This window comes from Acipenser ruthenus, chromosome 19 (assembly GCF_902713425.1).
Source record: "Acipenser ruthenus chromosome 19, fAciRut3.2 maternal haplotype, whole genome shotgun sequence".
Lineage (NCBI taxonomy): Eukaryota > Metazoa > Chordata > Actinopteri > Acipenseriformes > Acipenseridae > Acipenser > Acipenser ruthenus.
The window spans coordinates 7,572,906-7,590,408 of NC_081207.1; the positions used below are offsets into that span (position 1 = coordinate 7,572,906).

Genomic DNA, 17,503 nt, shown 5'->3' on the forward strand with positions numbered 1-17,503 from the left:
GTTTTCTTCTAAACTGGACTGGCACCAACACTTTTGCCACCGTCTAATTTGAAACAGTTTTGTAAAATTAATGCACAGCTGAGTTGTGGCCTTTTAGAAGAAAAGAAAAATGAAATCATATCCGTTCTCTCCATTGGTGTGCTGTGCAGCGGTTGGTTAGGAGATAATTGAAAAGCTGATAAATGTGAACAGAGCACTGTAGCCTTGTCATTTTTGATTGGGTGTGCAGTAAAGAGTTCCAGAAACACTGCCCTTGAGGGTATGAACGCTCATTAATTTCAACAGCAGTGTTCTGGTGTTAACCGCAGTTCAGAAAATTGCTTTATTATTTCTTTTGTTTGCTCAACCTTATCCATTAAGGGTTTTTTTTCCCCACTGTATCAGTTATATTTACAATGAGAATTGCTCTGAATATTAGCTGACGTATATTCTATACCACTGGAATATTTGATTGAATTGAGAGTGTGGAACATGGTTATAAGTAGGGTTTCTGAGTTTAGGTAATAACCAATAAAATTAAGCCGGTGTTTATCCTTTAAGCATTGAAACTTGAGACAACTGCTTTTTTTGTGTTCACATACAGTACCCCTGTTCGTGGCACATCTGTGCGTTATTTGAATTGAACTCAGGATGCAAAACCAGAATCAAACCCAAAAGTTTTCAAATGGTATAAAAATAAAAGCTACAATAAACACTGATTTTTGTCCATCTGCAAAAAGAACAAGAAAAGGGAATAGATAGACACTGAAAAACAGCCCTTGTTACAAAGCAGCATTGTTATGTGCTGATTGAATCATTTGGCTATTGAATTGAGTCCTGAACTTTAGGGTTTAGAAATATGGTAATGTGCAGGTGGACCTGATTAAACTCCTACAGAGAAAAATATGTACCATAGCATTAGCCCTGACAAATAACTCTTTGTGACAACATGTTTCTAAAATGAATAACATTTTAGTTAATTTTAACACAGAATGTAACATGATCATGAGAACTTGTCATATGTACATTTTAGTGATGAAGACAAACGATTGTGTGTCAACAGAGATATAGAACATCAATTCCTTAATTTATTAGAGTATTAATCTGCCCAGACTTGCACTGTGATCTACTGTATCTTAAACTAATAGAAACCAAAGCCTGAATACTGACTATGTCCATTGAAAATATATTTTGGGTATTCACACTATAGGGTTTATTCGCTCGGTTTTCTAAGGTAACCACCCTGTCCTTTTGGATATAATCTGAAGGCAATATAGATCGGGTGCAAGCTGCCGCATGGTTATTGCTTCGAAGAAGAAGAGAAAGAAAGAGAAGAATGTGGATTCACCCTATAAATGAGCAAACTTGTATACAACAAATTGTATTTATATACATAGTTTTGAAATTCAAGAGGTTATCGTATCACACAGACACACACACACACACACACACACACACACACATATATATATATATATATTCATATTCATATATACAGTTGTAGTCAAAAGTTTACATACCCCAATGGAAATTTACAATTTCTAGCCATTTCTCAAAAAAAAAGAATTTTAGGAAAAATCTTTTGTAGCAAAAGTTTTGCTTTTTGGGCGAGGAAAAAAGTTGCAAGAAACTCGAAAACTGCTAATTCAAAAGTGTTCATACCCTTTGATGCTATGACAGTATTGTCTACAAGGCTCTAGAAATTTCAATATGATAATGCAGAATCTAATTCTGGAAAAGTCTAGAAAATTCTGGATTGTAGGTGAACATTCTTAGAGAGTATAGAGGGGGTTAGGCATAGAATGATTGCTGTCATTACCAATAAGTCCATATGGGAAAAAGTAAAGAGCTATCTGAAGACCTTAAGCAGAAAATTATTTATTGTCATAAATCTGCAGAAGGATACAGAAGATTTCCAAGCATTTGAGTATCCCAATACTCCCTTCTTTCGGTCTGAAAGAAAGAAGGTTCTTTCACCAAGAACAAGTAGAAGAATTGTGTGGAAGGTTAATAACAATCCGAGATTGACTGCCAAAGATATTCAAAATGAATTGGCAACAAGTGGTACTTTGGTTTCCATTTAACCATAGGTAGAGTATTGCATGGTGAAGGTCTCAATGGTTGCAGGCCAAGGAAAAAGCCACTGTTAGGAAAAAGTCACAAGGACAATCGCTTAAAGTTTGCAAAACGGCATTTGAATGATGGATATGAGTTCTGGTCAAAGGTTTTACAAATCAAGCTATTTGGTCATGCTGATAGTCGTTACGTTTGGAGTAAGTCTGGTGAGGCGTACAAAGAAAAGAACACCATACCTACTGTCAAGCATGGAGGTGGTAATATCCTTTTATGGGGCTGTTTTTCCTCTAATGACACAGGAAATCTAGTTCCAATACATGGTACAGTCAACATTCGGTTATCTGTTACCCAGATACACGTCAGTCGCATTTTACCGGCCTTGTATTAAGAATAAAATCAATCTCCATTATATAAATTAATGCACTTACCCATCACGCGATTTCTGAATCTGTCACCAGTTTTCTGATACAAAACTCATCTCTTCAATGTTACAATGTATCTGAATATCCGTCACAGCCCGTGTTTTTTTTTTTTTTAATTCTCTCTAATACCAAATCAGTCTGTTTTATATTGTGCAGTTACATAGCACTTCCTCCAGTTTCTACTGACGAAAATGCAGCCAAAACAAAGCAAATGAGAAACTACGGTAATGTAACAGTTAATCATTAAACAGATTTAGATACTGTGATTCCTTTTTAAAATCTGTGATCTTTAGTTGCTTTTGTGCATTTTCATTTACAAGTGAACTGTGATATTAGTGTGTTATCGAGCACTATATTCTGCAATATACTGACTTTGGATACTGTTTTAATTTCTTTTTATCTTTTGATTTTGCTAACTTGCATTGCCTTTTACATTTTACGCAGCTCTGTGCATGGATAACATTTAGATTTTGCTGTTAGGTTGTTAATGGGAAACTTTACATACCGCTACAATACATACCGGATTAAAAGTATGTACTGTATTACAGTTAATATGTCGTCTCTTTAGTTTTGGCAAGTGATATTTTCAGAATCATATCGATCTGAATTAAAATACTACTTCTGTTAAAAATATAGTACAGTATCAACAAACAGTACATCTAAATGGAAGCCTGCTTATTTTAAAACACAGTCCTTTCAGATATGTATTTTTGATAATGTCGGTTTTGCAGGGAACACAAAAAAGATACAAGGCTTGGAACAGGCTAAAATGAAATAATCAGGTATGTGTCACATGCGTTTTAACCGTCACTGAAGTCAAACTTTTATAGGGTCAGATATGTGAGTGCTGACTGTAAAATGGATCCCATAGCATACCAAAAGATATTGGCCAATCATCTGAAACCCTGCGCTACAAAACTTGGTTTAAAGCGCAACTGGACGATCTAGCACGACAACGATTCAAAGCATGCATCAAAATCTACTTCAGAATGGTTAAAGAAGAATAAAATCAAGGTTCTGGAATGGCCAATCCACAAAAACCGAACCAGGTAACTACAGACCACTAAGCCTGACTTCTATTATATGTAAACTTATGGAAACTATAACTAACCTCCTTTTGAGGATGCAACATCGACAATGGATAATTGCAAAGCATATGACATGGTTTATTTAGATTTCCAGAAAGCTTTTGACAAAGTCCCACATAAAAGATTAATTCTCAAACTGAACGCAGTAAGGATTCAAGGAAATGCATGCACATGGATTAGGGAGTGGTTAACATGTAGAAAACAGAAAGTACTGATTAGAGGAGAAACCTCAAAATGCAGCGAGGTAACCAGTGGTGTACCACAGGGATCAGTATTAGGTCCTCTGCTCTACCTAATCAACATTAATGACTTAGATTCTGGTATAAGAAGCAAACTTGTTAAATTTGCATACGACACAAAAATAGTGGCAAACACCGTTGCAGCAGCAAAGGTCATTGAAATGATCTAGACAACATTCAGAACTGGGCAGACACATGGCAAATGACATTTAATATAGAAAAGTGTAAGGTACTGCATGCAGGCAATAAAAATGTCCATTATAAATACCATATGGGAGACACTGAAATTGAAGAAGGAATCTAGGAGTTTGTTTTGACTTAGAAATGTCTTCATCTAGACAATGTGGGGAAGCTATAGAAAAGGCCAACAAAATGCTCGGATATATAGTAAGTATGTTAAATGTTTACAATGCATTAGTAAGACCTAATCTAGAATATTGTGTTCAGTTCTGGTCACCTCACTACAAAAAGGATATTGCTGCTCTAGAAAAAAGTGCAAAGAAGAGCGACCAGAATTAAAAGGCATGTCATATGCAGACAGGCTAAAATAATTGAATCTATTCAGTCTTGAACAAAGAAGACGCGGTGATCTGATTCAAGCATTCAAAATTCTAAAAGGCATTGACAAAATTCTAAAAGGCATTGACAATGTTGACCCAGGGGACTTTTTCAACCTGAAAAAAGAAACAAGGACCAGGGGTCACAAATGGAGATTAGATAAAGGGGCATTCAGAACAGAAAATAGGAGGCACATTTTTACACAGAACATTGTGCGATTCTGGAATCAACTCCCCAGTAATGTTGTTGAAGCCGACACCCTGGGTTCCTTCAAGAAGCTGCTTGATGAAATTTATCAATAAGCTACTAACAACCAAACGAGCAAGATGGGTCAAATGGCCTCTCATTTGTAACCTGTTCTTATGTTCTTATGTTCTAATTGTAGACATCTATTTCTTGTAACTTTTTTTCCTCATCCACAAAAGCAAAACTTTTGCTACAAAAGATGTTTCCTAGAATTCTTTGTTTTCGAGAAATTTCTAGAATTATAAATTTCCATTGGGGTATGTAAACTTTTGATTACTATCTCTATATATCAACTCATTGAAAATATGTAAATCAATTTGTGCTGAAAAACTAGTGAATATTTTTTCATTTCTAAATTTTTTTTAACTGATTTGTTTATATATCAGTTCAAATATTTAGACACCCATACATTCCTAGACCCTTGAATACACTGTATTACTGCTGTTATAAAATGATTTGTTTTGTATACTGTTAATAATAAATAAAATATATATAAATCAACAAGTTTACTGCACTGTGTTTACTTTTCTTTTATAGTGTATAAATACAAAATGGCATAGTTATTTAAAAATTCCCTGTATATGTAATTTTACCATTCGTTCATGATACTGTAGGTTAGCTGGTGCTGTGTTTCCAGGCTAAGGCAGTGCATGTTTACACAGGGGGTGTAAACAACAATAGGTAAGTTAGTATCTTCTAACAGTTGTAGTGTTGCAATGTTTGGTAAAAGTGTTGTGGAATTATAGGCTCCACTTTGGGGAGCTGTGATTTATTTTAATATGTTTTAGGGGTAAACTTGATCTGGTTTAATATACAGCTGGTGCAATGCATTCACCTTTTTATTTCTGTTCACTGTGTTTTCCTTAATATTTACTCAATATTTGTGTGTTATGGTTATTTCACGTAATGTGTGCCACAGAGCAGTATATTCATTTATGCCTCCCTGGAACAGGGAATGAGTGAATCAGGTCCCTAAATCTTTCAAGGCATAGGGCAAAAAGGTAACATCTGCAAAATTATCATTAGTGCAGCTTTCTTTCAATATTTATTGACACTTCTTTGATAAGTTATGTACCCTCACTTCACATAATTTTCTTTCATTCAGGGCCCAGTGATCTACAAGCATTGTTAAGAAGGTAGGCACTGGATAATACTAACATTTGTGCTGTGCTGCCAGGCACTCTCAGATGAAAGCATAAATGATACAAGTACTGTAGGACTATCAAGGTAACAAAGAGAGATTAATTCTCCTCCTGAACAATTAATGGTATATATAGTACAGGAGGGGAAACTTTGCCTGAAACTCTCTACTTAGAAACAATTTGTAATACAACAATGCTCAAACTAATAGTTTTTCAACGCAGTTCGGGCCTGTTCTGTAGTAAATGTAAATGCCCCTCCACTTCAGTTTCACTGGACTCAGTTGCTTTCTTTTGTTCACCTATTCCATATTCCACTGCTGTTTTACCATACTACCCTTTGCTAGTTTGCCAATGATTTGAAGTTGTTTTGTTGTCAGACGTCACTGAGGCACTGCCCTCATAATACAAACACTGCGCGTGTAAACAAAAAAAAAAACAGCACAAATGAATGACACATGACACAATTCCATTATTGTAAGGGGGCTGAGTGACGTCACTCCCCTAAAAAATAATCGTTAATATCTTAAAAACCATAGCAGCACAAATGAATGAGACAAGTTTGGTTCAATTCCATTATTGTAGGGGGGCTGAGTGACGTCACTCCCCTAAAAAATAATTGTTAATATCTCAGAAACCATAGCGGCACAGACGATTGTTTCAACGGCACAAACGTAGCACAAATGAGTGATATATGACTCAACGTTTGTACTGTTTGTAGGAGGGCCAACTTCACAGAGCTCTTAAACCCTGGTTCTAAAGGTCATTGTAGGACATTTAAATACAGTAGAAGCCCTTTCTTCCCTTAATGCTCCATTGAAACAGTTGATACAGGTGGAAAAATGCTGGGAGACCTATAAGATGGTAGGTTGGATAAAGGGGGTTCACCTACTGGACCTTTAGTTACCTGATAGACAGCCAGTGTAGATGAGCCAGAACCAGTGCGGCAGTGTATGTACTCAAATAGATTGGTTTGAGATCTAGCACTGTCATTAATCATCATAAAGTCAACGCATTATATAAACACCTTCAATGACGGCTCACTAAATCTGATCGTTACTTTCAAACTCTCTTGTCAGTTTGAATTCCACCTGAAAAGTCAAAGTTTGTGTATAAACGCATTAGCATCTTTTTGAAACAAATGTACTATGACGATTGGGAGAGTAAAGGCAATCTATTGTATGAAAACCTGGCTAACCTTTGCATGGCGTAGTCATGTAGCAGGAGGTTTTCAGAACTGCGGTTGGGAGGCACAAGGTGGCATTGTGGCTCTTTGTTAGACAGTTAATTTAACTCTCCAAAGGTAATATGGTCTATTGGCCTCAGTGACTCACTATATTTAAGACCCAACTTGACACATTTTTTTAGATCAATAAGGAACCAGGCGAGCTTAGAAGGGCTGAATATGCTTATGTTATTATGTACATATTTCTGGAGATTTTATATCCAGGTGTCATGACTCTCCCTCAGTATTTATTACTAACCATCTCGTACCTCTAACTCAGTAAATTACATATATTTTGATTATACCACTAGTATTAATAAGCCTTGGTAGGGCTCCCAAGTGGCGCATCCAGTAAAGGCGCTCCTCGCAGGATGTGCCCTATAGCCTGGAGATCGCAGGTTCGAGTCCAGGCTATGTCACAGCTGACCGTGACCGAGAGTTCCTAGGGGGCGGCGCACAATTGGCTGAGCGCTGCCCGGGTAGGGAGGGCTTTGGTCGGCAGGGGAATCCACGGCTCACCGTGCATCAGCGACCCCTGTGGCCGATAGGGCGCCTGTGGCTCTGCAGCGGAGCCGGCAGATCTGTGTTGTCCTCCGGCACTATAGGTCTGGTGGCAATGTTGTGGATCTGCAGTGCGAAAAATGACGGCTTGGAAGGAGCACGTTTCGGAGGACGCGTGTTCCAGCCTCCGTTTCCCGAGTCGGCGGGGGGGTTGCGAGCGGTGAGCCGGGGATACAGATACTAATTGGGCATACTAAACTGGGGTGAAAACCGGGGTAAAATAATTGGCGACGACTAAATTTAAAAAAAAAAAAAATAAGCCTTGGTAATAGCGGAAGCCTTGGTTTGTCTATGGTGGAACAGATTGTTCTCCTGAATATGTGGAATAGGTAAATAGGCTTCTTGCTTTTTTTTGCTGCCTTGTTTGTGCTGCTGCATTTGGTGAGATGTCAGTTCTCCTTCCTAGCTCTCAAGTAAAATAACATAAGGGACAAGTGTTTTGGAATTGTCAATATTTGGAAAAGTTGTGGGTGATCAGTTTTATTCAGTCTCCACTATCAGGTGTTGCTGTATGAGAGTATTTTTCTGATACTGCATTGTTTGCTTGTTGTTGTCAGAGCTTGTCTGTATATTGAACATTGAACTGGAGAATGAAAAAGGGGTTGATATTAACACTAGATGCGATGGCAAGCTCGGCTAGCTGATACAAAATGATTTATTTTTTATTTTTAAGGTGCTTAAAAGCTACAATATACCTCCACATGAAAACGAAGGGATAAATTAAATTCTTACCTAAATTATACTCCAACATTGGGGACTGTACACAACAACACAATCAAGGTTACCTTTTTGTAAAGCTGCTCCCTGAAAGCAGATTCTTCCTCTGAAACTTTCTGAAACCGCTCTTGGATTGTGCTGAATGAAAGACTTGCTGCTGCTCTATTGTGCTCTTGCTGAATGGCCCTTTGGCTTGCGAAAAGGTTGGAGAGCCGATTCTCTCTGCTTTACATTACAAGAGCTTGGCATTCCTAAAACGGGTAGGTTTAAATAATGGAGTACTGCAAGGACTGAATTTTCTTCTTTTTTATTTCTTTTTGCCATCGGAACAAAGTGATGCTGGCTCATTGAATCTTTACCAAAAGTTTTCTCAGAAAGCTTTGTAACTGCGTCACAAGAGTTAGCTGGGGTCAATTAAAAAGGTCTTTGCGTCATATGATAATGCCAAAGTCTGCCCAGATACTGTGATGTATCAGGCAATGACATATCAAGTGGTGGATATACCATGGGTACTGTAACTATAATCATTTTAGTTTCTTTGCTTGTCTGGAAGCAGCTTCTATGTAAAATATGCTGTATATTTTTCGGTATGCATCAGCATTGGGTGGGGTATGTATTTGTTACACTTCTATAGCAATAGCTTCTATAGCAGATAGTTTATGTTGGATTAAATCCTGGATGCGCTGAGTTTCCTATCATGACAACAGGCCAAGATGCTCACCCGGGGATAGTTCGCTTCAGATAGTTAGCTTCAGTACCAGGGTTTTGTAACATTCGCTTGGTTTGATAGCGGTAATGCCATCTCCTGTTGATCCTCAGTCCTCCTGATCGATAAGTAGGTCATTCGAATTGGCTTTTCAAAATGCAATAGAAAAAAGTGATGCTTAGTAGTTTTTCTCTCAGGCACTGTTTCTTTTCTCTTTCTGTTTTTTTTTTGTGTTGTATGTTTATAATAAAGCCATACCACTGCTTTCTCCCACAATAGAGGAGGGACTGAAAGTAATTTTCTATTGTCGAATTACTTTATTATTTAACTAGAAGCTCAATACAGACAAATCCAGGACAAGTAGGTTGTATAAAGAAAGAGAACAAAACATCTCTGTAGCATATATTGTTTTACCTTGAGACAACTGTCAGGAATACTGCTCATAACCTGATAATCACTAATCATTTTACAGTATAATAAATAATTAAGAAATTAATTGTCAAATGATTATTGTTTCAACCCTGAACCCAGTGTGCACCAAAAACTTTTTCGAAGCATGTTTGTTTTGTAAAGCTTGAAGCAAAGTAGAACACATGAAAGGGTTTTTTTGTTTTCATCTGGTTTCCGGCATAAGGGTGGGGATGAAAAAAGCAGCACTGGACATTCAGAATGAAAATTATAAGCAATAATGACATTATGTACTGTAGGTTGCAAATAATTATTTCAAACATGTGGTGTGTTTGGGCAAAAGTCTTGCTACATTGTAGGCCCTTGTTTTGAATAATTAAGCACAGGCACACTTTTGTTCCTGGAGTGGTAGTAACACTAAAATTGGTGAAAGGTAAACATTTCAGTTTGATATCCAGGATCTGAAACAGGAACACGCATCAGTGACACATCGGACACAAGGCCTGGTTTTAATTTGCATTATATTGCTAACACTTACCTTGTGCTGCCCAGAGGGATTTGTGACTGAAGTAAATAAACAGGCATAGCAGGAATTCCTCACCAGTTTATATCCCAAAGAAAAAGGGGAAGGGGTGTAAAAGCTGCTTAATTTAATCCTCTGTAAATTCAACGACATGTTTGATTTTATTTAGTAAAGCTGTAAACAATTGCTGGTAGTGTTGGAAAGTTTTTTTCTTCACCACTTTCATGTTTTATTTAGAATCTGTAACTTCTTTCAATCTGTGGTTTAGATACTGCGCTGGGTTTCTCTAAAGTAGAGCAACATTCTTTTGTTCTTTTGCAGTTGTACATAGCTTGGCTTACATGCTTTTAATTTTGTGTTTAAATTGAATTATAAATTAATTATTTTAACATTCAAAATGCATGGAATTGGACATACAAATTAGCATGAATGTGCGTTAAATGAATGCATTTACAATGTAAAGGATTCATCAAAAAAAGAATACACTTCTTGCGATTTTGATTATAAAGCAAAGATTGTATAAAGAATACACTGTGAATGCAAAACCAGTATTCATATTTTGTATGGTCATGGTGCACAATAGCATTAGGATTGCAGAATCTTGTTAAACCCCATTTTTTCCTCCCTCTTCATTTTACCTTACAATTGTCACTCTGTTCAGATCACTCTCTGTCTGCCCTTTCAATTTAGAGACAGTCTGAAGATCTCAATCAGGTCCATCTCTCTACACACAGCAGCATACTCAGTCCCTTTGGTGTCAGAGGCCACTGTAATAATAATTATTGCCAGAAGTTGCACCATGTTACCCAATGAAATCTTCCAAATGACATCATAGGTTTTTTTTTGTCTTAGCTCATTTGAAATGTTTTGCCAAATTCTCTGAAGAAACAACAAAATGTTCAAAATGAAGATACCAGGTCCATATATCAGTATTAGTTTTTGTTTCTAGTATGTGACACATCAAACAGCCCTTAACTGATTTGAAACAAGATTAAACAGGATCTCGTGAAGAATAAATGTTCCAGAATCAAGACACTTATTTCGAAATGTTTTTAATAGGACACACATGCTACAGACTCATAAAATGGTCTTGCTCATTTTGGCCAGGACTCCCTGAGCCGTCAGGTTGGGGTGGGTGAGAGATATAAGAATACTAGAAAAAAAACATAATTTCTCAGTGAGGCATTTTATTGAAGGACTGTGGCTTAACACAAGTCCAGCTGTTTCCACAAAGGAATTCAAATCTGGATTTGAATAGGCTAGTGTGACCTCCTTCAGAGATGATTAATAATGTTGATCAAGAGATGACGCATCTTAAAAAACACAGCCAAATGATGTTATCTGAATCGTATGAGAGCGATCCAGAACTATTACTTAGTTACTTCCTTGTGCGGTTTTATTTTGTGTTTGTATTTACGCTTTCAAATGAAACTTTGTATGGTTAAAATTGTTGTAAATATGCAGGGTTTGTACATGATGTAATTTGTGCTATCTTACAAATTCCAGTAGTGGTCAGTACTGAGGCCGGTTCTTGAGGTAAAACATGGTTAAAAGGTGACTTTCCACTGTACTGTCATTTGACTGCTATCTATAGTAAAAATGACTTTGACATTGTTGTTTCTGTAGACCGGTGGTATAGGGTTTTACTTTGTCATTTAGTCTTTCAGCACTGCAATTCACTCCATTCAAAACTGCAGGGTGTTAATAACTCCTCTCAAAACAGCAGTGAACTAACTTTGTGCATGCAAAGCTATATAAATGCCACATTTTTACAGTATAAATCGGTGAAAGTCAGTGATACGGTCCAATCAGTTATTTTTCTGTAATATTATTTAGCTCTGAAAGAGTTAATTGTCAGCTTTCTCAAGAAACCCTGAAATGTTCCAATTCCCATGTACCGTTCAGTCAAGGGCAAAACCACCAGTTGAAAACAAGTATGGGTATTCTAATGTAAAACAGTTGCAGAATGATGGTAAGTAATACCGATTAATAATGATGAACACGTTTAATTTAACATTCTATCTTCATAGCCCCGAAATCCTATGGTTCCCACCTTGTTCTCCCACATTTGTCACAGAATGAATGTGTCTGTGCACCATGCTGAATCTTGAAAGGCACATTCTGCTCTTAGTTAAACAAGACCAAAGAGTGTAGGTCATCTGAAAGCTCAGATTAAGATTTATTTGTTTAATTTTATTTTTATTTCAAGTTTGCCAAAAAACTCCAGCTTAGCCAAGGCTGCAGTGAACCTGCTCAGTAGCAGACAAAATCTGCTTCAATGCCTTGAACCGTGAGCCTCAAATACATTTGTATAGGTTTCACCTGAGAAAAGAAGGGGGCGGGAGACCTTTTGATATGGAATTACCTCAAAGCAAACAAAGACGTCATTGTAACACTTAAGTCTCAAGCTCTGGAAAATCTTATTGCGTTACTTACCCAGAGAGGGTCTGAGATTTTGTTAATCAGAATCAGAATGCAGACTGAATTCTTTGCTTTGTTAGAAAATCTATCCATGGATTTCATATGTACTGTCCAGAATGGTCTTTACTGTAGACTGCATTGTGAGCAAAGGGGAAGCAAACTGTGGTACAAAGAAAGAAATAAAGAAAAGAGAAAATCTCCAAGAAGAAAACAATATCCTACAGTAGGCTGTGCTCGACGTGGTCGGAGCATGGGTAGGTTCGGGGTTGTGATCCTGCTAGGCAGGCGAATTAACAGAAAACACTTTCAGACAGTGAAATGAGTAAGGTTGCCAACACAATGCTTGGTGCAGGACTGGCATACACATACGCAAGCTGAGTTTTGAAATCATTGTGACTGCAGCTGGAACAGGCTGGCACTACATTAGGCACTTGGATATTGATCCTACTGCTAAAGAAGCTACTTAAAAACAAAAATGAACTGCGATTTTAAATGTAGTCCTAGGAAAAGCAGTTTATTTCTTAACCAAACAAATCCCCAGGAAATATTCAAAATCCACTTGCACATATTATAGAGTAAGTAGTGGGGTTCCAAAAAATATAGCATTATACGTCCCCACGTGTTGCTACAACTGTTTAATGTACCTGTGATTTTTCTTTACATTGTTAACATCCTGACAACTTTTTACACTATAACTTTAAAGTGTTCAAGTTACTTATAAACTGTTATAGCTAACTTGAAATCTGCAACTATTTAAGAGCTGAAAAAATTAAAAAGGTCTAATTAAGCAAATTATCAGTTCAATGAAGGGTCTAGTTAAGTAGTTGAGAGTTCAGTTGGAATGAAAACCAGCAGACACAGTGGGTCCCCAGGACCAGGGTTGAAAACCACTGCTCTAAATCACTGCAGGAAGTGCGATTTAAAAAAGGAAAAAGAATAAACATAACAACAAGTGCTCTGGCTTTTCTCTTCCATACTACATCATGGATTGTTATTGCTGTGTTACCTGTTTAACAATGTGGGCAATAATCCTTACACTATCAGTGCACTAGAGCGGACATTTTGAAAAGCGCTTTGAAACAGACTTTAAAGTTATAAGTTTAAAAAGTTATCAGGACGTTAACAATGAAAAGGAAAATGACAAGTATGTTATTTAACATGCAACGCTATATATTTCCGGAACCCCGCTACTTACTCTTTAAGAAAATGATAAACTGTGCCTTGTTTTGCATGTCAATTTCTAATCCTAGGATTTCAGAGTGACATAAAGAGACACACAATTAGGATTTTGCATTAGCAGGTTACAAAATCATGTGCAGGAAGACACTTTTTATGATTTTAGGCCTATCAACATACACAGCACTGCCAGGCGTTATATGTTTTGGCAGTAAACATGTTAAGCACATATATACCATATTTGATGGGACAGTGTATGTTTGTAATGAATAAGGAATTGGTCCTGGGTTAATAGAATTTACAGCACTAACACTTTCTTCTACTGTAGGTGTCTGCCAGACTACATCTGACTCTGAAATGCTGCATGTCTCAACATGCAATATACATTTGTTTCCCAAGTTATTAAGGGCTTGTTTCTCCATTAAATGTTAAATTATAATTGCATGATCTGATGATACAAAGGAGAATAATCCGATGACAGACGGACACTTGATGACTCTAGCAAATACAAGTCCTGTCTTGACAGAGATCATGTTTTATATCAGAGCTTATATGAAGAGCACCTGGATTTAGCAGACAAATTGGGAGTTAAATAGACAATAGGCTGCATTTACAGGATAAAGTCCACTGAGGTTGGGTTTACTGTGACTTTCTGGGTTGTGTCAAAATTTCAGTAGGAAGGAACAGGGGACACAGTGGGTGCTATTACGAGGCATTTTTATTGCAGCAAAATGTACAAGAAAGACTGCCTGGGTCAACTGCCCATATTAAATTATTATTGCGATTTGTAATAGGGATGATGAAGTTCTTGCTTTGACCAGAGAGACAGCTCAAAGCATTTTGGTACCTTGACACATAAAGGTACAGTCTACTGTTTAAGCCACTTACTGTACTTGCAAGTCGTTGGTAACTCAAGATGGTTTCAATTGAATTGTTACATACAATATTGACTGAAAAAACATCCACAGCTGCCAGAAAATTCAAAAATTACAAACAATTCAGCAACTTGCTGAAATGTAAATTACAGTTTATGAATACAGTGTTGTTTTGACCTTATTTTTTTCTTATAACAGGTGTTAATGTAATTGCATATGAATAAATTTGGTGGATGACAGGAAAATGACATGTTGTTCTAAGCCATTAACTCATTAGGTGAAACTATGACTTATGCTGTCATGAAGAGAATGTGATATTGTTTAGCATTCAGTTTGGGTGGATTTTTTAAAAACTTTAGGTGGCCAGTAACCTCAATGACACTGAATAACTAAAAAAGTCACTGACCAAAATAGGTTTTACCCCGACTTTTCTAGTCTCCTTTAAGAATTCAGTTGATACCTGTTAAGCCATTCGTGTATCTCAATCACAACTGAGAAACATGTTAATAGTAAATAAGTGACTAATCTTTATTAAAGCTATAAAAAAAATTTAAAAAGTATTTTATGCTGGACACACTTTATTACAATCATTCTGCGTGTATTTACATTAATAAAGAGGATAAGTATATCAGTACAACATAAAAAATAGTCCAACAGCACTATGACTGGGTCCAATTAATGTTTTTGAAGTCGTTCCATTATTAGTCTGGAACTGGAACTGTAAGCTGCTAGAGACTGGAAAGTGCTAGCAGATGTTGGACAATGGCTTATTTTCCCACCTGAGATTGCCACCACTAACATTCAACCTGATATTGCCTTGTGGTCTGGATCAGCACACCTTGTTCACCTGGTAGAATTAACAGTGCCATGGGAGGATGCTGTGAATGAGGCCTATGAAAGGAAGAAACTTCGGTATACTCAACTAGCTGCTGAAGCGGAACAGCGAGGATGAAGAGTCCAGGTTTACCCAGTGGTGGTGGGTTGTTGAGGATTTGTGGCACACTCCACAACCCGGTTTCTCAGAGACATTGGATTCGGTGGTCAAGAGTTGCGATGCATAGTGAAGAGCTTATCTGAAGCAGCAGGGAGGAGCAGCAACTGGCTGTGGTTGAGACAAGAAGATTCTGGTTGGGGACCTCAAGCACAGTAGAAATGAAAAAAGTTGATGTAAAGGAAGGTAAGTAAGCTGGGATTAGCTGAGTGGGAGACAGAGGGGGGTGATGCTGGGACGCCAGAATCACTGTCAAGCCCTCTTAAGGTGTTGTGGGCTAGTCGACTAAACACCAAGGATGGAAGGTGCCCACTTGAAGACCCCAGAGAAGTAACCTACTCAGCTCAGTCCAGACGGTTGTCATGCTGATGCGCTAGGGAGGCCGCACTGTGGTTGATCCTTGGAGCCAGCATTGCAGCTGTTGTGTGTGCTGATGCGCCAGGGTGGCAAAATAGGCTGATCCCTGGAGCCAGCATTACACTTCAGCCATCAACACCAGGCAGTCAACAATCACATTAGTTTACAGTAAAACAAGCTATGTCTTAGTTGGTGCTTAGGTTGGCGAGAGTCCAATATTAGCATGATGTTTTAACATCTACTCTCATGTAATGGAAATCATTAAAACTGCTCCGTAATGCTTTGATCTGATCTCTCAGCTCTAATGAGTATCGCTCTTCCCTCTCCTCCAGGTCTTTACCTCCCATGGGCCCACTGTCATCATGCCTAGCTGGTGCTGTGCCCGGGACTGGTTTGACCAAGTTGGCAGGTTTAACGAGGGCGGCAAGGTAAGAAATTTGTTCTGTGTTTTCCTGGCCACTATATGGATGAACCCCCCAGACGATGGACAACAAGATTCAAGGACCACCAGCATTGTACCATTAACTGCATTAACATGGATTAACATTGACTGCTCATTATGGCAACTATTTGTCATAACAAGTGATTCCTTCCTTAAGATGGCCCTTAAATAGGGTAGTCCTTGAGTCGATTCCCATCATCTGGTGCTTGCACCTATAGGTTTCATTGCTCTGGGGTGTGTTAGTAATCCACAAAACCACTAAGTGGCCAATAGTTTTTATAGACACCATGTTTGCTACTAATACAACTTCTAGAATTATTTTCACCCTTGGGGAAAAGGTACTATGGTATTCTGTCAATACTTTTGGATATTACAGACTGTGTAATTGTTAGTGCAGTTCTTTTTTTCTGTGAAATATTTGGAGCTTTTTATAGTCTGAACCTATGCCCCTGTAGTTTCTGTGCATATTCTGCTGTAAGCAAATACAGATCTGAAAGCAGTGTGATTCAGTCAGGGAGGACTCTCAGGATCCCTATCTTTAATATACCAATTTCATGGGATGGCCCTAAAGCAAATGCAAGAGCTGAAACCAATTTTAAGTTGGTCCTCTCTTCCAGTACAACAACAGAAGGAAAATATTGCTTTTGACAGCTCTGTTTGTGATGGCACCCCTCTCTGGGATGTGGTATAAATAGGTGGGTGTGCTGCTCTTTATCACATTTTAATTTAAAGAGACTAAAACTAAAAATAGAATGTGTGTGTGCACTGGCTTACAAGGCTTTCTCCTCCTCTACACAATAGGCTTTTTTTGGATTTTGAAGATGGATGTGAGGGAGGGGAGGTGTCCAGTCTGTTTCATTTTCCTGAATTCAGAATGCTTTATCTGGGTGATAGAGTCTGTTCTCACAAGGATGACTTGGTTGATCACGCTGCTGTGGGTTCTAGGGACATGATGAAGCCTCTTGAATGAAATTTGGAATTAACTGTGTGAGCGGGTAGAAATAGCAGTCAGCTCTCCCACCTTCCCAGTGCCTGACAAAGAAACTAAAACTATCCATATTCAGACATAGCAAGATATGGGTAGGCAAAATGTATTGATTGTCTACCCTGTCTTTTTATTATTTTTGACCCAAAATGTAAAAAAAGTAATTAAAGTATATTGGAAATGATAACATTTCAAAGTAAAGATAATTGACAAGACATTCTTTAATAAAAACGCTTAAAGAACTAGAAAATCTGAACATTTTCCCCATCTGTAACCAAATAAACTGTACAGGTTTAGGTATGTGATGATTTGAGGATTGCCTTTAAAGCATGAAGAAACACCATAGTTCATTTCTCCTTTTCAGCAACC

The 17,503-nt window shown here is 37.7% G+C and overlaps 1 protein-coding gene across 2 annotated transcripts in view; it reads left to right on the forward strand.

Annotated features, from left to right (window-relative positions):
- The window catches only part of b3gntl1 (UDP-GlcNAc:betaGal beta-1,3-N-acetylglucosaminyltransferase-like 1), a 145,640-nt gene that overhangs the window by 89,900 nt on the left and 38,237 nt on the right, over positions 1 to 17,503 (forward strand). For both annotated transcript variants that reach the window (XM_034040611.3, XM_034040612.3), the window contains one exon: positions 16,040 to 16,135. In XM_034040611.3, the coding sequence (XP_033896502.2) occupies positions 16,040 to 16,135 (96 nt within the window). The remainder of the gene's footprint in view (positions 1 to 16,039; positions 16,136 to 17,503) is intronic.